The 21883-nt window shown below is 44.8% G+C and overlaps 1 protein-coding gene across 2 annotated transcripts in view; it reads right to left on the bottom strand.

The window, feature by feature from the left end:
• The window catches only part of Znf691 (zinc finger protein 691), a 37972-nt gene extending 16089 nt beyond the window's left edge, over nucleotides 1-21883 (bottom strand). Inside the window, exons 1-12 of one of the 2 annotated variants that reach the window (XM_048351072.1) lie at nucleotides 21664-21883; nucleotides 19520-19633; nucleotides 18705-19043; nucleotides 16335-16616; nucleotides 12803-12919; nucleotides 12027-12059; nucleotides 11055-11087; nucleotides 8282-8302; nucleotides 6638-6658; nucleotides 6515-6541; nucleotides 6400-6426; nucleotides 4944-5068 (exon numbers count right to left, since the gene is read on the bottom strand). In XM_048351072.1, the coding sequence (XP_048207029.1) occupies nucleotides 4944-5068; nucleotides 6400-6426; nucleotides 6515-6541; nucleotides 6638-6658; nucleotides 8282-8302; nucleotides 11055-11087; nucleotides 12027-12059; nucleotides 12803-12919; nucleotides 16335-16616; nucleotides 18705-19043; nucleotides 19520-19601 (1107 nt within the window). In that variant the 5' untranslated portion in view covers nucleotides 19602-19633; nucleotides 21664-21883. The remainder of the gene's footprint in view (nucleotides 1-4943; nucleotides 5069-6399; nucleotides 6427-6514; nucleotides 6542-6637; nucleotides 6659-8281; nucleotides 8303-11054; nucleotides 11088-12026; nucleotides 12060-12802; nucleotides 12920-16334; nucleotides 16617-18704; nucleotides 19044-19519; nucleotides 19634-21663) is intronic. The other variant, XM_048351073.1, reaches the window with a different exon arrangement.

The following is a 21883-nucleotide window of genomic DNA, read 5'->3' as shown; positions in this document are numbered from 1 at the left end:
CCAGTTTGATGTGTGCAGTCCCTTGGTAAAGTAGACTAAGGTTATAGGTTCCTGGCTAGGTAAGGTCAACGCCCCTGAGTCAGCCTGAAGAAGTTACAGAAGATGGATGATCTTCACCCATCTGCCCCCCTTTAAAACCCAGGGACCAGAGTTGTTTATGGGAAGATGAGGCAGGATAAACTAGAGGCATGCAAAACAGAGGTACAGAGACAGTACTTGTGAGAAATGGTGACAGGCCCTTTGGTTACTTAACTTTGGGCCCTATTGGCCCATGCCTTATCTCTATATCATCCCCTAGACATGTAAGCCATTGAAATGGACAGAATGGAGCCATGATTGCCTCCCAAGGTACCAAAGAAAAAAAGGGGGAATGAAGTGCCACTTTGAAGTCAGGCCCCACTTTACCACGCGAACCCCACTTTACCACTTGAACCTGAGATAAGCAGGCCCTGTGAGCAGACCCAGGGCAAGCTTATTAGGGCCCAGCCAGTCAAGAACTCTAACCGCTGGGAATGCTTAACTCTAACCACCCTTAGAATGCCTCGAGCCCTATCAGATTTGTACCTGTGTCCTAATCTTGCTTGAACACCTGATTGCTGTAACTTTGTTTTTGCCTTTATAAGCCCTGTGTAATCGCAGCTTGAGGCTCCCTCCTAACCTCCGCTGTGTCAGTGGGTAGGACGAGGCCCAAGTTGCAGCTTGCTTGAATAAAGCCTTGACTTGCTTTTGCATTTCGTAATGTCTGAGTCTCAGTGGCCTTCTTGGTGATCGTCTCGCGACTTGGCACAGCACTCCCACTAGCCCCCAGATCCATCCATACCTAATGAGCCACTCCTCACTACCTAACTACTTCCCCTTAACCCCCAGGTGCAGACGCCACGTAACTCCCTCTCCCATGGGAACTATGCCCCCACTCTCCTGCCTCCCTCCATCACACATGACTAATGAGGCCTGCTGATTCGGGATGGAAGACACAGCCACTCTGGATCCACTGAAGCTGAGACTTTGAAGCCAGCCCGGGCAAAAAAAAATCCCTCTAAAACTCCATCTTCCAACTAACCAGCAAAGAGCCAGATTGGAAGCTTGGCTCAAGAGAACCAGCCAAATGCTAAAAGCAGCACCGTGGCTCAAATAGTAGAGCACTAGCCTCAAGCAGAAGTGCTCAGGGACAGTGCCCAGGCCTTGAGCTCAAACCCTGTGAATGCCAACTGTAAGGTCCTCTCCCTGAGGGCTACATGCAGATGCCCCCACCTCATTAAGTCTCCACCCAGTTACCTGGGTAACCTGCAGACCTGGAGGCAGTTACCTCCCCTTTCCCTGAGGTCACATCCTAATCCACCTGGCCACACCCCTTGCCCCTGCCCTAGATATAAGGCAGGGCTGGGTGGGGGTCTCTCTCTTTCTCCCTTCTCTCCGGCCATGGATCATCTCAGCCACAGGCCAGCAGTTCGGTAATAAACTTTCTTTCCTGCCTGAATACCGCGTGGCGTTCTCCTTTACTGGCTACCTACTTTAAAAACCTAACACCAACTGGGACAAGCTATCCAAGCAATGAGCACCTAGATCTTCGGGATGAAGTCAATCCTGACAATGAGGAACCATGGAGAGGAGTAAGAGGAGATGATCTTAAATGGAGTCAATTTAAATTTGCCCTTTCAAAATTAATCAGAGCTAGGAGATCAAGAGGAATAGTTGATTACCCACCTAATGTCCATACCTGTCCATTTTCCATCTGTACAGAAACTTGCATCCTTGCCTTTGTGTATATTTATTTATTTATTTATTTATATTAGCCTCTGACGGTTACTCCCAACCAGTCCACTATCCCTAAACACTTCCTTCCTGCCCCCAATCCAGTTATTCCTCCTTTCCTTGTAATGGGCCACAATTGGGTTTATGTTCCAAATGGAACTTTTCTGGCTTATGCCCAGGGTGTGTTCTCCCATGTCGTTCATGTTAACTGGTCCCGTGAACTTGTCAGCCCTTTGCCTAACCTTTTCAAAAGTCTCTTTTAACAGGATAACATCCCTCACTCAGGACACCCCCTGGAAACTTGCAGTTAAAGGCCATCCTCTTACTACACTGCTCTGCCCAGCACAGATCTGGATCTTGAAGACCCCAGCCCCAGTGACTCTTTGATGTGCCCAAGCTGCAGGAGGTAGCCAGAGGAGACCATGACACCCATTGGCCCTGAACCATTCTCATGGAAATGATGAGGACTTTTATCAACCAAATGGTCAAACAAATACATCTTGGATGGTACCAGGCCAAATGACGAATCAGAGACCCCTGACTACTTCACCCCTTTACAGCAGGAAGTAGTTACAGAAGAAACAACCTCCGCCCACACTCCTCACCTGGTAGCCCTCCTCTGTTATTAATAAACAACAAATGGGGGAATGTTAGCATTTCCCTAGCCTCAGGTCCTCAGCTCCTCCCACTAGACCCCAGATCCACCCATACCTAATGAGCTATTCCTGCTCACTACCTACCTACTTCCCTTTTACCCCCAGAGAGAGAAGCTGCCACCTGGATAAGGGGCAGACACCATGTAGCTCCCTCTCCTGTGGGAACTATGGCCCCACTAATTAACCTTATGAACCTTCTTCTCCTGTCTGTGATTATCTCTGCATGGTCCTCTGGGATGGCCAGGACCTGTCCTTTCATAATACTAGTTTATGAATTCATAAAAATCAAATACTAGTGGGAATGTTTAAGAATAAATCCAAGTTTATTATGAACTGGGCTTAAGGCTTGCTTGAGATGACGCAAAGCTATTTAGAAACCAATCTCATAATGTGTTTTTCTCTTAACCCAGAGCTTTTTGCTACAGTTTCTCACTCATGCCAAACTGAATACCAAAAGTTTTATTTAATAACTGAACAAAGGCAAATCAGAAAGTCTGTTTAGGCACAGTAGTGGTTAATTTTATGTATTACCTTGACCCAGTCAAGGTGCCCAGTTATTTAGTCAAACATACTGAGTATTTCTGTGAGGGTGTATTTGGATTGCGATTAAGATTCAAATCCATAGATTAAGTAAAGCAGATAGCCCTCCTTAATATGAACAGGACACATCCAATCATTCCAAGAATTGACTACAACAAAAAGGCTGACCCTCCCCTCAAGTAAAACAGAAGTCTTGCCTGGACATCAGCTTCCCCTACCCCAGACTTGAATTAAGTCCTATGTATATGGTTCTGTTTCTCTGGAGAACCATGATTAGTTACATAGGCATGAATGGAAGAAACTTCTGACAGTCAGAAAGTTCTAGTTTCTGTTGGGTTGAACTGTGTACCAATCTGCAAACTGATAGCCAGCATCTTCACAGATAGGCTGGACCACATACAGGGTGTGACAAAGTACCTAGCCCTCTTTCTGTAATCCATACCCCCAAATCAGATGGATTCTTTTGTCCTCACAACTTCTTATCTTTCAAATAAGAAGTTTATCAACTTCTTGGAAGTTAGTACTCTTATCTAAGAAGCTGCTTGCTGCACAAATAGTTAAATCTTCCAATATAACTGTAGGGGTGGGGTAGAAAGCTTCTACATGGGTTGTTAAAGCTGCCACTTTTTCTCCTGAGCCACTGTGAACCTCAGGAAGGCCTTTAAAGGGGCCAGAGCAAAAGACAGGATTGTGCAAGGCCAAAGCTGTGCCTCTCAGGTCCCTAGCTGGACTGCTAAAGCCTCTCAGGTGGTTCTTATTAGTAGGTAAGATAGCTTTTGAAAGCATGTACATTCTGGATGTCTTTGTTTCAAATTAGTTGTTTTTTTTTTTGGCCAGTCCTGGGCCTTGGACTCAGGGCCTGAGCACTGTCCCTGGCTTCTTCCTGCTCAAGGCTAGCACTCTGCCTCTTGAGCCACAGCGCCGCTTCTGGCCGTTTTCTGTATATGTGGTGCTGGGGAATCGAACCTAGGGCCTCGTGTATCCGAGGCAGGCACTCTTGCCACTAGGCTATATCCCCAACCCCTCAAATTAGTTTTTTAAAAGCCCATATACTCTGGCTGTCTCTCAGCTATGTCGTAAATAGCATTCAAAAACCTGAAAAGGATGGTGTGTTTTTACCCCTCTGCTTCCTATGCCTGAAGAAAAGAAGGAAGAATTTGTGAACCAGAACATCTCACATGTAAACATCTGACTTTGGGGACTAGAGGGAGAGGGGGGAGAGAAGGGGAGAGGGAAGGAAAAGAGCCCTTGGAGAAAAGTAGTACAGATTGAAACCAGGAAAGGTTATGGGTTTGGGCCAAGGAAAAGACATTCTGAAGTCAAATGTTGAGCCAGGAGTCTGAAATCAAGGGTCCTGAGCTGGATGATCATGAGAGCAGGCCATAAGGCAAATATCTAAAAAGAAGGAGCCTTGAGCCCCTGAAGGGCTGGGCCCATGTCAGAGTGCCAGGATACAATGGTATCTTTGAGGAGGAAAATCTCAGAACCCTGAGCAAGTAGTAAGGAAGGATTCACCTTCTGGGACACATCTCCATTAACATGGCCTTTATCTACTGGCTTGGGGACAATAAGTTCCTCTGATTTCTGTAACTCTGAGCAAATGATTAAAGGTGCTGTGTTTTTCCCTCCATCATGAAGACAAGGCTCAAAGAAAGGGCGAAGGGAGCCAGAGAAACTGTGGGTGAAAGTAAAAATGTGGGATTTGTCAGTCACATTATAGAAGGTGATGATTCCTGCTTCGTAGTCCAGGAAAATCCCCACACACTTTGGGGGCTCTTTCAGGCGAAAGGAGGTCTGTGGGGAAGTGAGAGCTTCATAGTGAAGCTCACGACTCTGTCGCAAAAGCCAGTGTCCATTGGCAGGCGAGGCAGTGACTTTCCCCTTCCGGCTCACAGACTCACTGCATACGCCAAGTATCCATTTGGTCTTCTCTCCTACATACACCTCCCAGTAGTGACAGCCAGCTGTGAAGCACTCAGAGCCCAGGACACTGACAACAAAGTCAAATCTCTGGGGGTTGTCAGGCACCAGCCGCTTTCTGTCACCAAGCCTCACACATCTTCGGTCCTCAGACAGGATGAGTTTGGGATGTGCTGTCTCTGGATCCAAGGTCACTGCCACTGTGGAGTCACAGAGGTGAGGTTTGAAAGGCTAAGCCTTAAGGGAGCTTTGGAGGAAACATGGTCTTGCAGTCTACAATTACTATCACTGACACATTTAGTTCATGGTTCAAGCCCACCTTGCCCCCCATGTATACTAGAACCAAAGAATAGATCTCCTGCTAGGCTACTAAATTAAAGGGGAAAAAGTTCTTCTTTTTCTTCTTGTTGCCAGTTCTGGGGCTTGAACTCAAGGCCTGGCACTGTCCTTGAGCTTCTTTTGCTTAAGGCTAGCTCTCTGCCAGTTGAGCCACAGCACCACTTCAGGCCTTTTCTGTTCATGTGGTGCTGAGGAATTGAACCCAGGGCTTCATGCATGCTAGGCAAGCACTCTACCGCTAAAGCCACATTCCAAGCCCCAAAAAGTTCTTTTATCTGCCTATGAAACTACCTGAACTAATCCTTAGGAAATACTACTATTGTCTTTTATTGTTTTTGTTAGTATTTGAATGTGAGGGTTTTTTTTGCCTTTATCTACTCAAGGCTGGTGAACTACCATGTGAACCATACCTCCGCCTTTTGGGGGGTTAATTGGAGATAAGAATCTCACAGACTTATCCTTTCCTAGCCAGGAAAATTATGATCCTCAGATCTCAGCCTTCTGAATAGCTAGGATTACAGGTGACAATGCCAGCACCCAGCACTCTCTAGTTTCTGGTCTCAACTTCCCTGGAGCTGACATTGTAGGTGTGTGCCACCTCACCCAGCCTGAATTTTTCAATTTTTATCAAGTTGGTTTAACTGCTTAACAGTTTTCAAAATATTTATGATTTACTAGATATTTGTCTTCTTTGTGACTTGTCTGTTTCTATACTATTTACATTAAAAAGCTAAGGGACAGAACCCAGGCCCTGAGTTTAAGCCTCAGTGCTGGTACACACACACACACACACACACACACACACACACACACACACACACACACGAAGAAGATGGGGAGTTCAGGCTAGCTTGGGCTACATAGCAAGACCCTATTTCAAAACTAAATAAATAAAAATTTAAAATATAAAAGTATAGTGTGGGAAAATTAATGGCACATCTCGGGGAGGGGGACTGAGGAGGGAGAAGGTAGGAGAAAAATAAGGGAGGAGGTAACAAGTTTGACAAGAAATGTACTCACTACCTTACATATGTAACTATAACCCCTCTGTACATAATCTTGACAGTAAAATTCAATTTTTTTAAAAGAGAAAAGCATAGTGTGCACTTTGAAAAATGGAGCAAAATTAAGGTTTGGAATTTAAAGATGCAAAAGGTTTGAAATATGGATGGATTTGGCTGATGTAACTTACCAAAATGTAGCCGGGCTCTTCTCCAGCCTAAAAGACATAAAAGAGGTTTTCAAGACAAGGGAAACATCGAGGACTGTAGAAAGCGGGGATCATACATGAAGAGAGCGCATCTCACCTGAGTTAGCTGCAGCTCTTTTCAACTCTATGGGAGAAGAGACAGGGAGATGAACTACCACTAGAAACACTGGGCAACAGAAGATAAGTTGGTATGGAAGTTGTAAAAACCTAAGAAACTTACTCAGTTCACTCCGGAGTTTCTCTAAAGAACACAAATAGGTAGACATATCAGAGCAAGGGTTAGTTATTCATCCTCAATGCTACTGTCCACCCCACCCCACATTCCCATAGCAGATCTTCAGTAGCCATACCCAGCTCCGAGCTGAGGGCCACCTCCCCACAGATAGAGTCAAGGGTTAGAAAATTCCTATGTGGGGGGAGGGAAGTCCAGGGGAGGAAAAGTGGGAGAAAAGGCGGGAGGGGGTCACACTGTTCAACATGTACTCATTTCCTTACTTATGTGACTGTAACCCCTCTGTAGATCACCCTTACAATAAAACAAAATAATTTTTTTTTATTTTTTTTTGGCCAATCCTGGGGCGTGGACTCAGGGCCTGAGCACTGTCCCTGGCTTCTCTTTGCTCAAGGCTAGCACTCTGCCACTTGAGCCACAGCGCCACTTCTGGCCATTTTCTGTATATGTGGTGCTGGGGAATTGAACCCAGGGCCTCATGTATACGAGGCAAGCACTCTTGCCACTAGGCCATATCCCCAGCCCCACAAAATAAATTTTTTAAAAAAGAGAAAATTCCTATGTGAGCCAAGCTTTACCTACAGATGGAATAATATATCTTCACATGTAATGGCAGTGTCAACATATATAAATTCTATAGGAAAAGACTAAGGTACAAGTTCATTTAAAACTTACTGCTGGGGGCTGGGAATATGGCCTAGTGGCAAGAGTGCTTGCCTCGTATACATGAGGCCCTGGGTTCGATTCCTCAGCACCACATATACAAAAAATGGCCAGAAGTGGTGCTGTGGCTCAAGTGGCAGAGTGCTAGCCTTGAGCAAAAAAAAGAAGCCAGGGACAGTGCTCAGGCCCTGAGTTCATGGCCTAGGACTGGCAAAAAAAATAAATAAATAATAAAATAAAAATTAAAAAAAAATAAAACTTACTGCTGTTGTGTGTATTTTCTCCATGTAAAATATATGTGTTATGTGTTTTCACACTTTACAAAAATAATAACATGGAGGTCCTCACAGATAGAATGGTAGAAATGGTAGAAAAAGCATTATTCTCGCCTATTCAGTTTAGTGGGGACCCATTGTCTTGGATCTCACCCAGGGGAATGCTATGCCTGGTGATGAAAGGGAAATTGGATGGTTTTGGTACATCTATTCCCATTTAGAGTCTAGAAAAAAAGCAGTACAGGAAAAGGAAGAAGAAAACCCTTAAGAGGGGTGTGTGTGTGTGTGTGTGTGTGTGTGTGTGTGTGTGTGTGTGTGTGTTGGTACTGAGACTTGAACTCAAGGCCTCATACTTTTGTTTGGCTTTTTCCACTCAAGGCTGACACTCTACCACTCGTATCACATCTCCACTTTCAGCTTTTTGCTGGTTAGAGATATAAGAGTCTTCTAGTCTTTTCTGCCTGGGCTGGCTTCAAAGCGATTCTCAGACCTCCGCCTCCTAAGTAGCTAGCATGAGCCACCAGAACCAAGCTTGAAAGAAAAGCTTTCAAGAGCCAAGAAATCCCCAAACCCCGTAGTCTAAATTACCCTTGCTCTCTCCCTTTTATCCCGGGAGGTGACACTAAAACACTTATCCCAAAGCAGAGATGTCAGCAGAAGGAAGTTTGTGCCACAGATGAGAAGGAGGACTTACTGAGGGCTTTATGAAGTCTTCCTAAAAAACAAGAGACAGAGGAGTGAGTGATCAGATTTTGCCTTTATCCCCCGAGGCCCTAGGTACCACTCCTGCTCCCATGACTCAAAGGATGGAGATGTTTCCAACAGTTCCTAACCCAAGCCTATGTCACAGAAGTTAGTCTCAGAAAACCAGTGGTGCCAGTTCTACTTGCCCAATGACCCAGGTTGCCCCAGCCTTGGGTTCTTCCTGTGCCTTTTTCCCCCATCTGTATAGTTTCATTTCTGCTATCTGTTTACATGTGCTGATAACTGTAGCCCAGGAGTGTACATGCCTTGCTCTCTCTTGTTTATGATACCTAAGGTATGAAACTGGCTGCTAAAAGTATCATATTGACTTGGTGATGTTATAACAAATGTTATAATTTTCCCAAGACTCAAGATTCCAGAAAATTTGGGAACATATATGTCTATGTCACATACTTTGAGAAAGTACTTGTAGCTTGTCTGGAGGGGACCACCTGTTCCCCTGCCTAGCACTGATCCTGCCAGAGGATTGAAGTTACACACCTGAATCCACTATCAGGCCCTGGACTAAGGCTAGCTGTAGGTGATGCTTTGGCTCTGGAGCAATAACGCTGACAAGGTCACAGTTCCCCAGGAATTTATGGTTTGTGGTTGCCTTTTCCAGTACTAAGAACTTCCATCAGCTGCATTGGGTTCTTATACAGATAGATACTGAATGTGAGGTGCATAGAACTCTTGCTCTGTTTTTATAGAGTGGCAGCCTGATGATCAGAGGAACTTGACACTTCCTCAAGGTTATCCAGCTAGTGAGTGACCAGAGGTAATATTCAAACCCAAGTCTACCTAGCTCCCAAGTCAGGGACCCTCACCAGTACTCCACATTGTTCTCTTATGCTTCTGGGAAAAATGGGTAGAGTGTTTGCATTGTTTATCCCCTATTTTCACTAGCTTGAAGAACATATATTGGGAAGGAGACAACATCCTAGTGTCTTTGAACTTGGACTCATCAAGCCAGTCATGTCTTCCTATCTAGACTTTAACAGGAAGTCTGACTTTAACCTTTAGTGGTTCATGACACACATCAAATTTTTTTAAATGGCAGTAAGGGAAATGAGTCACAAGCCCTGTGTTAGATCTTTTCAAAACATTTTCTCTAGCTAGATGCAGTGGCTCATTCCTATAATTCTAGCTACCAGGAAGGCAGAGATTGGGAGGGTTCAGGTTCGAGACAAGCCAGGGCAAAAAGTTCATGAGATCCCAAATCAAGTAAAAAAGCGGGTCATGGTGGTACATAACTTTCATCTAAACTACTTGGAAAGAATAGGGCTGAGAATGTGGCCTAGTGGTAGAATGCTTGCCTCATATACATGAAGCCCTGGATTAGATTCCTCAGCGCCACATATATAGAAAAAGCAGAAGTGGCGCTGTGGCTCAAGTGGTAGAGTGCTAGCCTTGAGCAAAAAGAAGCCAGGGACAGTGCTCAGGCCCTGAGTTCAAGGCCCAGGACTGGCAAAAAATAAAAAAAATAAAAAGAGTAAATAGGAGGATCATGATCCAGGCTACTCTGGATCATGAGACGCTATTTAAAAAACAAGGCAAAGGGGGCTGAGTATATGGCTCAAGTGGTAGAACACCTGCCTGCCAAATGGAGGGCCCTAGATTCAACCTCAGTAATGTAATATATATGTAATATACACGTATATATGTGTGCAATATATATGTACACACACATATAATTTTAACACTAAAAAAGCAGGTAAAATACCTTATTCCCATTTATTTATTTATTTATTTATTTATTTATTTATTTATTTATTTGTCAGTTGTAGGGCTTGAACTCAGGGCCTAGGTGCTGTCCTTGAGCCTCTTTGTGCTTAAGGCTAGCACTCTACCACTTGAACCACAGTGCCACTCCTTATCCCCATTTTACAGATGAGGAAACCAAAGTTCAGGGCCAGTAAGTGGCAGATGATCAGCAAGCTGAGTCAGGTGTTGCTGACTCCAGAGACCATAGACTTTCCATGCATTACACCATCTCTCTTTGTGATTGTGTGAATTCTTGAGATTCTCATGCATTCTGTATGACCATATGGTCATACTTTTAAATAATATGCAGACTTCTTGTCTAAGTGACTGGTAGAAAGGCTGATGAAGGAAGAATGTGATGGTCCAGAGCTATGCTTTTTTTTTTTATGTGCTGGTACTGGGACTTGAACGTAGGGCCTTCCACTCTTGCTTAACTTTCCCCCTCAAGGCTGTTACTCTGCCACTATAGCCACAGCTCTAATTGGAGTTAATTGGAGGTAAGAACCTCTCAGATTTGTCTGCCCAGGCTAGCTACAAGCCATGACCCTCAGATCTCAGCCTTCTGAGTAGCTAGGATTCCATGTATGAACCACCAGTGCTCAGCCAAACCTGTGGATTTTGATTACGGGCTTCTCCTTACCCTCTCCCACCAATTCCATATCCCCTTCATGTTAGAAATTAAACTCCAGTCATGGGCTGGGAATATGGCCTAGTGGCAAGAGTGCTTGCCTCCTACACATGAGGCTCTCGGTTCAATTCCCCAGCACCACATATATGGAAAACGGCCAGAAGGGGCGCTGTGGCTCAGGTGGCAGAGTGCTCGGGAAGACGCCAGGGATGGTACTCAGGCCCTGAGTCCAAGGCTCAGGACTGGCCAAAAAAAAATCCAGTCATATTAGGAGACCATTAGTACTTATGTAACTGAAGAGAGAATATGCTATTTGTATCTCGCTCTTTACCTTTTTCTTTCGCATGGTCTTCAAGAAGATTTTCTAGAGATTAAAAAAAAGGGGGGAGAGAAGACAATGAGACAGTTTGCTATTACCTTGAAGATCTTTCGTTATATCTGTTCTTGAACTTGTCCATCTTCACCTGTACATCCCTGATCTAGTCCCTCATCTTATCTCATTGTAATGACAAAAATGACAACTCAAAATGTCTCCCACATTTCTCCTCATTCCCTCTGATATATTCTCAACACTGCTCTGAGAGGGAGATTTTGAAAACACCCTTCTCGTTGACATACTCCCATTCATTACTACCACTTTTAGGAAAAGGGCTGGAACCTTTAGTGTGCTCTCCAGGCTCTTGTGACCTAGCATGATCACCCCCTCCTCACTGGTGCATCTTTTCTGAGCTCTCCCTGGCCATGCTTCTGTGAAGTTGTTCTTTCTGCTGTGCGTGGTTTTCCATCTTCCCCTCCCCTCAATCATAGTTTCCAGTTCTTCAAGGTGAACATCACATCTTCAGCCCTCAGTTCAATTGGTTCCTCTTGCTTATGAAGAACTGGACACTTACACACATTTATTTGTGTAACTATTTAGTTTGTATAATCCTGGCTAGACTGAAAGCGTCAGAAGGCCAGAGACTATGTCGTTTTTTTTACCACTGGATCCCCAGAGTCTAGTATGGTCTAAGGCACTGGATAGAGAATTATCAATCATTTAGAGTGAACAAAAGCTTTTTTACGTTTGATCTACCAAATGTCCCCTAAGAATAAGCAATGAACTCACAGACAAAAGCCACTGAACCTACCAGAAGGCAAAGTATGACAAGTAAGCTAGGGAAAACAGGAAGAGATGGATTTAGACACCATTAACAAGGGAGTAAATGACACAGCTTTCGGGCTGAGAATTTAGACACATGGGTGCTGAGGATACAGAAACCAACAAAAGGGAAACATCTCCCTCACCCAAGCCCAGGACACTTACCTACCTCCATCGCCTGTTCATAGAGAAGCTTCTCTGGAAGGGAAAGAGGGATGGGCATCAGCTCAACTCTTTCTAACAGCCATGGTTCTCCATAGATGGCCCAAGCGGCTTGACAAACTCACTGTGGCTATAACTGTGGGACTATTTGAAAAAATTAGAACAGGGCTGGGGCTACGGCTTAGAATACTTAGCAGCATGCATGAGACCTTGGGTTGGATGAGAGGAAGGAAAGAGAGAGGGAGGGAGGGAGGAAGGGAAGAAAGGAGGGAGGGAGGGAAGGGGAGGGAGGAAGGGAAGGGGAGGGAGAAAGGGAAGGGGAGGGAGGGAGGAGGAGGGAGGAAAAACAGAGGGAAGGAAGGGGAAGGAAAGGACTTTAAACTATCAGATGAGGAGGCAGTGTTGGATTATGGAACTTTTCAGGTCCTTTGCAAACATTACCATTTAATAAAGATTTTATCTAAGGAATATAATTGGATTTCCTGATTAGAAGTCTCTAGTTTCTTAGTTAATTAGAAAGCTGATATGGTTAGTGGTTGTCCAATTTCTCAAAGAATGAGAGTTCACACAGCTCTGCTCAGGTCCTATCTGTAGTTTAGTTTATTCTTTTGACAATGTGGGTCTCCAGGCCATGGCTCTACCAGTTTTCTCCTAGCCAACTTACAGAATTTCCAACCTATGGATAAATGGCATATATACATCTACTTCCTTCTGGTATTTTCCCAGAGTGGTCATAATTCCTCTTTCTGCCAACCTGGGTTCCCTTACCCCTGAGTTACCTTTTGATCTTCTTTGCTTCCACAAAAGGCAAAAGCCTGCTGTGATGAGAAGCACCAGGACAGGCAGGATGGTAGCAAGAGCCACCGCTGAGGGAGAAATACTTCCTGGAGATGGGGCTGAAACAGAGACCACCAAAGACCTCCATTAGGACAACATCTGAGCGCAGAGGGTTCTGGCACACCCCAAATGTCTCCATCACCTTAAGGAGAAACCCTAGCCAAGACCATGAGGCGCTCTGTTCCACTTGGGAACTCAAACCCTGGGTGACATTAATGAGAAGTGAGATGTTCACACCCCCAGAAAGTTTCAATGGTTCAACCAATGGTTCAGTGGTTTAAACTCAGCTTCTCAACACACTCTCAACCTGTCTTCCAACTCCATGGAAAAACAGTCTAGAGACTTCCAAGATCAGAATCCTCGCCTCACCTCCCCTGCCCCTTCTTCCTTTCCCTCTTCCTCACATTTCCTTTTCTCTTTTCTTCCCCTCTCTTCCTTTCTCTTCCCTTCCCCTTCTTTCCACTCCCCTCCCCTCCTCTTTTCTTCCTCTTTCACCCTCTCTCTCTCTCCTCTCCATCTCCCTCTCTCCTTCTCTTGTGCCAGTGTTGGGGCTTGAATTCAGGGCCTTGAATCTCACTTCATTTTTCTCAAGACTGTTGCTCTATCACATGAGTCACACATCCACTTTAAGCATTTTGCTGATTAATTGGAGAAAGGAGTCTCAGATTTGTCTGCCCAGGCTGGCTTCAAACCCTGTGACTCCAGTCTTAGTCATCAGTACCTGCTGAAGGTTCTCTCCTTAATGATCACCCATTGCTTCTCACGAGCTCCCTCCTGCTCCCTCTAGCTTGCTCCATTCTAGAACAATGAGCAGCCTGTCTGTTTTCACATATACACTCCAAGGCACCATCAGCAGGGGCAAAAAAAGCTCTAGGTGCCACAGGTACCACGTGAGAAAAGAGATGATGAAAGAGAAAAGAGAACCATGACAATAGTGGAGGCCTGGCTGTGTGTCCTCGCTCAACTACAGTGTGGCCCTTAGTAAGAGACACTGCCTCTCCAGCCTACTTGGCCTCAGGTGCAAAATGGGGGTGATAAGAATATGGGTTTCAACAAAACACACACACACACACACACACACACACACACACATTCCATAATATATATATATATATATATATATATATTGTTTCATATTGTCCTAACATTGAATTTTCTTGTTCTGCCTAAAATTCTATATACTTTTCATCTCTAGCTATCTAGTTTAGCACTTATAGAATGTGTTATTCCTTCTCATTGCTACCTGTGTTACAATGCAAACATACCACAAATTTAGTCATTTCCTCTACTGATAAAAATTTTAGTTGTTTCTGATAACCCCTTATCCAAAAAATGTTCAAATCGTAGCATTATAAGTCATGAGTAATACATACTTTTGATTTTCATAATTATTTTCAATTCTCCAAAGTGTGCCAATTTATATACTCTTGGTGTATAAAATTGCTTAATTTCCCCTACATATTCATCAACACGTGATATTACCAGACATTTAAAATATAGCAAATATGAATTGATAATACTGTATTATACACTTTTAAAAATCCATGAAAAGAACAGGTAAATTTCATGTTGTTTTCCCCCACTTGGGAAACAAACAAACAAACAAAAAACCCAATAGGAACCCAAAGAAATTCCTGGAGAGTGTAGATATATCTACTATTTTTATTACTGCAGCATTTCATGAGTGTATATATATTTCCACACTCATCAAACTACATATATATATATATATATATAGTGGAATTTATTGTCTATCAACTAGACCTTAATCAAGCTGTTTTACAACAGTTACTGCACATTTGATTGGGGGAAAAATGACATCTATTTTTTGTGTTTTCCTATCTAATAATAAAGTTAGGCATCTTCTTTAAAAAAAAAAAAAAAAGAATATGGGTCTTGGGGGATGTTTAGGTATCAGGTTAAACATGTAGTACCCAATGAGGGCAATGGCAGTAGTAAGAGAAGATGGAGGCAGCAAAGAGAATTACTTTAAAGAACTCTCTTACCCAAAGACACCAGTCATAGTCTATCATTCTTAGTTCTAGACCCACCCTTCTCTAAGCCACGCATGGTAGCACACATCTGTAATCCAAAGCTACACAGGAGGTGGAGAAGGGAGGATCATGGGGCAAAAGTGCAAGACCCTGTCTGAAGATAGTCCATGGGGCAAAAGTGTAAGACCCTGTCAGAAAAACAAACCAAAGCTAAAGAGTCTAGGGTCCTGGCTCAAGAAAGAGATAGAGAAACAGAGAGAGTGCTTGTCTAGCAAGCTGGAGGTGGGACTGGAAATATGGCCTAGGGGCAAGAGTGCTTGCCTTGCATGCATGAAGCCCTGGGTTCGATTATCCAGCACCACATATATAGAAAAGGCCAGAAGTGGTGCTGTGGCTCAAGTGGCAGAGTGCTAGCCTTATGCAAAAAAGAAGCCAGGGACAGTGCTCAGCCCCTGAGTTCAAGCCCCAGGACTGGCAAATAAATAAATAAAAAGCTGAAGGCCCTGAGTTCAAATCTCAGTACTGCCAAAAGACGCCAAGAAAACCTCCCACAATTCTTTACCATATAATTCCATATTTTAAGGATCTTCAAAATGTTCATACCCTTTAGCCCATCAATTCTACTTCCAGTAACACAGTCTAGAAGATAATCAGAATCAGTTCCCGAACATATGCAGAGTTGTTTATTATATCAGTTATAGATACTGAAAAACATCCAGATGCCCAGAAATAGGCTGTGATTAATTTGAATTGATCCATTATCATACAATGAAACTATCTGCAGCCCCAAAAATCTTGTAACAGATAATTAATTCATTATGTGAGCTAAAAAAATTGCTCCTGACATGGGAAATAAGAGAGAAAATAAAAACCTAAGGACAAAAATACTACATATACATATGTACATTTTTCTGACATACATGCATATGGAAAAATCTTGAAATACCCCCAAAATGTTAGAAGTTCTCCACAGTTTACAAGATTATAGGCCATTTTGTGTACTTTAAAATGTTCTATATTTTTTCAAGGTCTTTTGTGGGAGAATAACTTCTCTGACCAGTGGAAAACAGCCTAGGCACAGTTACTCTGATGCCTCATTAGCACACTAATAGGCCCTTGGGGAGAAAATCCTCTCTAATGAGTTCCTTTGTGTTTGCTGGCCAAAGGAAGCCACTCTTTGTTATGAGAATCTCCCTTTTCTCTGTACAGAGCCTCCCTGAGGAGACTTGCTTGACCAGCTGCCTTTAGTGAAAGCTTTTCACTGTAGGTAGGGAAGTCTCTTCACAGTAGATAGAGAAGTCATGATCGAAGTTAATTAGTCTTGAGGAAATAGTAGCTAGGCGATAATTAGAGTTCTGCCCTGACTGGTTATAATACCTTGTTTTGATATCAACAATCTTTGTAGCAACCACCTTTTGTAAGAGGAAAACTTTTGTATTAGTTTCCTCCCTCACAGTAGCCTATTCTCCACCCCCTTTACCTTCTATGACCATGGCTGCGGTCTTTTCTTGGCCAAGGACCTCATTGCGGACAGTACAGGACACGTTCCCCAAAGTGCTGTCCCTCACTCTGCTGGACACTGCTGTTCGGAAGAGGCCGGTTTCATCCAGGGAATGGACCTCTGACAGGGATACAAACACTCCACCATTTGGGTCTCTCCATTGGGCCCGAGGCTTCGGGAACCAGCCTATTGACCTGCACACCAGCTGGATCCACCCGGCATCGTAGCTCTTCACGTGGATGTAAGGATCAGAGCCTAGAACTGGAGAGAAGAGAGACCTGGTTGAAGCAGTCTAGAAACAGACTCAAAGGGCCTCTGCCAGGAAGTGGCTCAAGCCAGAGACCTTCCACCCCTGCCCGCCTAATACATTTTAAAATCCACCCTTAGAAGTAACTACCATCAGGTGACTCTGATTCTTTTGGGAACCTTAGTCCCCTTCAAAAAAAATTGCTTGCAGGCTGAGAATGTAGCTCAGTGGAGAGAGCCCTAGGTTTGGTCCTTAGCACCTCAAAAAATTCAAAGATGGGGCTGGGGATATGGCCTAGTGGCAAGAGTGCCTGCCTCATATACATGAGGCCCTGGGTTCGATTCCCCAGCACCACATATACAGAAAATGGCCAGAAGTGGCGCTGTGGCTCAAGTGGCAGAGTGCTAGCCTTGAGCAAAAAGAAGCCAGGGACAGTGCTCAGGCCCTGAGTCCAAGCCCCAGGACTGGCCAAAACAAAACAAAACAAAAAAAAAAATTCAAAGATGTCTCAGTTGGGTATGGTAGCACACACTTGTAATCAAAGTGTTCAGATGGCTGAAACAGGAGGATCATGAGTTCAAGGCCAGCCTAGGCCATACAGGAGACCCTGTCTCAAAAAACAAACAACAACAATAATACTTGCATCCCTTACTTGCATCCCAAAGGACTCTGTGTTTGGGGGCAAAAAAATCTTTCTACTCACTTCTATTTATTTTAAAGAAATTAATTCTCCTTTTTGGGGGTGTATGTGACTAAACAATGACCAAAAGACAATCATCATGTGACCATAAGGAGCTGGTATCAAGCAAGCAAATGCAGATTGGGTTGGGTTGGACCAGGTTTTTGGTAGAGTGTGTGTGTGTGTGTGTGTGTGTGTGTGTGTGTGTGTGTGTCCATTTTGGTACTTAAAATCAGGGCCTAGGTATTGTTCCTGAGCTTTTTGGCCCAAGGCTAGTGCTCTACTGCTTGAGTCACACCTCCACTTCCAGCTTCTTTAGTGCTTAATTGGAGTCTTATGTACTTCCTGGTCCAGGCTGGCTTCAAGCTGTGATCCTCAGCCTGATCCTCAGCCTCCTGAGTAGCTAGGATTGCAGGCATGAGATGTTGATGCCCATTAGACCAATACTTTTCAAATAATTGAAGTTAGTTTGAGAAACATTATCTCAGAAACTCCGAGAGGACTATGAAGTAAACCTTTCTCACAAGTGGGAATTCTGAGTGGTTCTGAGTTCCTTGATAATGGAGCAAAGAAAGATGCCTCTGAGAGGGGAAGTCTCATATAAGCCCTACAAGCCATTAGCTCTATCTTTCCAGGAGTTACATTGTACAGAATTTCCCCAAGTCGGGTTGATTCCTCACCAGAAATGGCCAGTCCCAGTTTCCCTAAGATCAATAGGCTTGGTTGGGTAAGACTGAGCCATGCAGGCAAATTAAAAACTATGTTTGTCATGAATTATGTTTGTCATGAGAGAAACACTTAAATGCGGGGGGGGGGGGGGGGTAGATTCTGACAAAGCTCATTCAAAGCCAGACACCAGCGTCCCACACCTGTAATCCTACCTACTCAGGAGGTGCCAGCCTTGAGTGAAAAAGCTAAGCTAGGGGGCTGGGGATATGGCCTAGTGGCAAGAGTGCTTGCCTCATATACATGAGGCCCTGGGTTCAATTCCCCAGCACCACATATACAGAAAACGGCCAGAAGTGGTGCTGTGGCTCAAGTGGCAGAGTGCTAGCCTTGAGCAAAAAAGAAGCCAGGGTCAGTGCTCAGGCCCTGAGTCCAAGCCCCAGGACTGCCCCCCCCCCCAAAAAAAAAGCTAAGCTAGGGGCTGGGAATATGGCCTAGTGAAAAGAGTGCCTCATATACAAGGAAGGAAGGAAGGAAGGCAGGAAGGAAGGAAGGAAGGCAGGAAGGAAGGAAGGAAGGAAGGAAGGAAGGAAGGAAGGAAGGAAGGAAGGAAGGAAGGAAGGAAGGAAGGAAGGAAGGAAGGAAGGAAGGAAGGAAGGGCTAAGCTAAAGAATAGAGTTCAAGTCCCAGGACAGGCACAAAAAGATAAAGCAAACCCCCCACCCCCACCTCCCTGAATTGCCCGGCCCGTCCTCACCTGCCACCTGCAGCGTCACCGAGCCCTCTCGACTCAGGTTCCCGATCCGGATCTGACACTGGTAGAGTCCTCGGTCCTCGAGGCTCACGTTGTGGATCTTCAGGGCGACACTTCCCTCCTGGGCGTTTCCCACCAGCTCCGTCCGGCCCGCATATTGCGGCACCAGCTCTTCCTCCCTGCTCTCCCCGTTGCGGAACACGTGCACGGCCCGCGGGCGCTGCAGGGGCGAGGGGCGCTGCCACCGCACCTCCTCGGGCCGCATCCCAGGCCAGAGCGAGAGCGGGCAGGGCAGCTCGGCCGTGCCCCCTAGCGGCGCCAGGTGGAACCTGCCGGCATCGCCTGTGGGATGCCAACAGAAAGGACAACAGCTCGATGTGGGAGGGAGGATGCGGGGGAAGACCTCCAGGAAGGGCTTGGTGGGCAGGTGGGAGGAAGAGCTTGGAGAGTGATGAGACAGAGGATATCCTGGGGAAGGGCAGCGCCTGAGACGGGCACTGGAAAAGATTAGGGGAAGAACAGAACCCAGGCTGGGAATGTGGCTTAGCGGTAGAGTGCTTGCCTTGCATGCATGAAGCCCTGGGTTCGATTCCTCAGCACCACATACACAGAAAAAGCCAGAAGTGGCGCTGTGGCTCATAAAGAAGGCAGGGACAGTGCTCAGACCCTGAGTCCAAGCCCCAGGACTGGCAATAAATAAATAAATTTTTAAAAAGGACAGAACCCAAAAGAGAAATAAGTTCTCTGGCCAAGCTTTCATGTTCTCTAGAGTCATCATCAGACATCCTGGGCAGGGAAAGTCATTCTGAAACACCCACCTGACAGTGGTGCAGACACCTGGAGGAAGAGGGGGAGGAGGCAGCTAAGGAGCCCGGAGCCAGAGGAACTTGCCATCCTCATCCACACTAGGGCAGAGAGCCGGTGAGCTTGACCTGAAGGAGGGTAGGACCCAGGAGCAGGAGCTGAAACCCAGGTGGCATGGCTGGCCTCGGGCCACACAGACCTGGCTTACAAGGCCAGATCCACCATATCTCCTTGTGGTTGTGGGTGAATAAACTTGAGACTCTATTTCTTTACCTTTAAAACGGTATTACAGCCCTGCCACCCTGCAGGACCGGGGTGGGGAGCACTCACACAGAGGCTGGCATCCCAGATCAGCCTACAAATGCACAAAGGAGGATGACAGTGGGGATGAGTGAGGGAACGAGTGTGACTTAGAAGGCAGAGGAGTCTGGAGAGATGAGAACTTATATCCAGAATGAGTCAAGTAAGTGCCGATCAGAGCACTGGCCTCTTTTTGCATTTAGTGTCCAGGTTGGGCTTGGCAAGTACCTGTTTCAAGCAGGTCTTTACCCATGGTGCATGAGCCCTTTTCTACAGCCTTTCAAGTTGGCGCATAACTGACTAAAGCTGTCCGATTCCTCCTTGCAGCATGAAGTCAGTGATTAAATGAGGGTCTTCAGACAAAACCCATCTAACTCTCTCATCACGTGTCACTTTCTACGGCTATTAAATGACCTATAGGATACTTTTGCCCTTTAGTGTGTTCTTGCTAGGAGAATTATTTCTCTCCTGGACCTGAGGATCCTGAAAGTGAAAGAACTAAAAATGAAGAGGCAAGAATGTAGCTGTTAACCAATGGCTACTCCTTATGGGTGCCCTTGGGTATTTCCCTCTATAGCTTCCAAATTTTCTGCTTCAAACTTGTATCATTTTGGTCATCAGAAGACCAATCATCTATTAAAAAGGAGAGAAGAAGCCAGGAAAGGAAGGAGAAGGAGCCGAAGCAGCAGAGCTGGAGGTCCTCACGGGCTCTATGGTAGGAAGCTGAATTTCAGTGGGACCCTCGTGTTTCATAGTTTCCTGTGCTCCATAAGAGCCATCTGGCCACAGTATGATCTTGGGGCTTGTTCTTCTAATTGCCCAAGATATCTACTCCCTCCATCATGTTCTCATGCAACATATTATGCCAACATATTTGTCATATTTGTGCATGACTGAATTATTGTAATGTTGTTCTGTATTAATAACAGTACCCACTTATTGCATCTTAGGAGCTCTACTTCTATAGTCTTCAGTCCTAACAATAACTCTGAAGATAGGCCTTGTTCTCTTTCAGGCTTAGGAGCAGCAATTGTGTGCATGTCAAGGCACTGTGCAAGTAAAAATGCCGGACCCTTTTCCTGGTAGCAGAATGTGAAACACAGAGAAATTGAATGAATGAATGAATGAGGGGCTATGTATCACGAGTTACAAAATAAAGCAAAATTTCACAGTAACTCACACTTTATGAAGAAAATTCCCCCTCATATGTACAATTTCACTTCTTAAATTTCATCATGTGTCATAATTTAGAACTTTTTCTGTTGTACTTGTTGTAAGAAAATCTGGAAATTATCTTTCCCACCCCCCACCAAATGACAAGCAAATCTAAATCTACAATTCCTTCACTTAGGGATAATGGTTCCTCAAACCTCTCTTCTATGTAAATATGCAATCTTTTCTAATTTTTTTAAAAAAGTATTGAAGTAGTTGTCCAAAAGAATTACAATTCAGCCTATCAATTTATGAGTATAATGTATCTTGATTCAATGTCACTCCTTCCATCATCCTCCCCCATTGTATGTAACCTTTTAAGAAAATAAGACTGTTAGGCTGGTGGTATGGCTCAGCAATAGAGCATCTGCCCGCAAAAATGAGGCCAGGATTCAACAAACAGTAAAGGTTAGTTACATGCCAGCTATCACGTTAATAATCATAACCATAATAAATAAGTCTTCAGACAAAACCCATCCAGCTCCCTTGTCATTTGTACCTTTTTTGTTTCTTTGTTAATTGACAGTTCCCCATTGGCCATTTTGTCCTTTAAGGTGTTCTTGTAAGAATTATTTCTCTATTAGATCTGAGAATCCTGAGAAAGTGAATAAAGAGAGAGAAGAGGGAGAAGAGGAAGTGAACTCACCGATGTTGGAATCAGAGATCCTTGTCCCTTAGTGCCAGAATTGGAGTCTCTAAGCTGGGAATTCTCTCACCCCATGCGGAAGGTCAGACATCAGGCAAGAGTAGCAGGAAGGGCTTGGAGAAGTTGGCCTGGGAAAAGTTCATATTCTGTTCTAAAGACCAAAGCCGAAGCCAGGGGCTCCCTCTACCCTAGTCTTCTGGCTACCCCTACAAACAAGCAA

This window comes from Perognathus longimembris, chromosome 7, assembly GCF_023159225.1.
Source record: "Perognathus longimembris pacificus isolate PPM17 chromosome 7, ASM2315922v1, whole genome shotgun sequence".
Lineage (NCBI taxonomy): Eukaryota > Metazoa > Chordata > Mammalia > Rodentia > Heteromyidae > Perognathus > Perognathus longimembris.
This window is presented reverse-complemented; position numbering and strand designations above follow the sequence as displayed.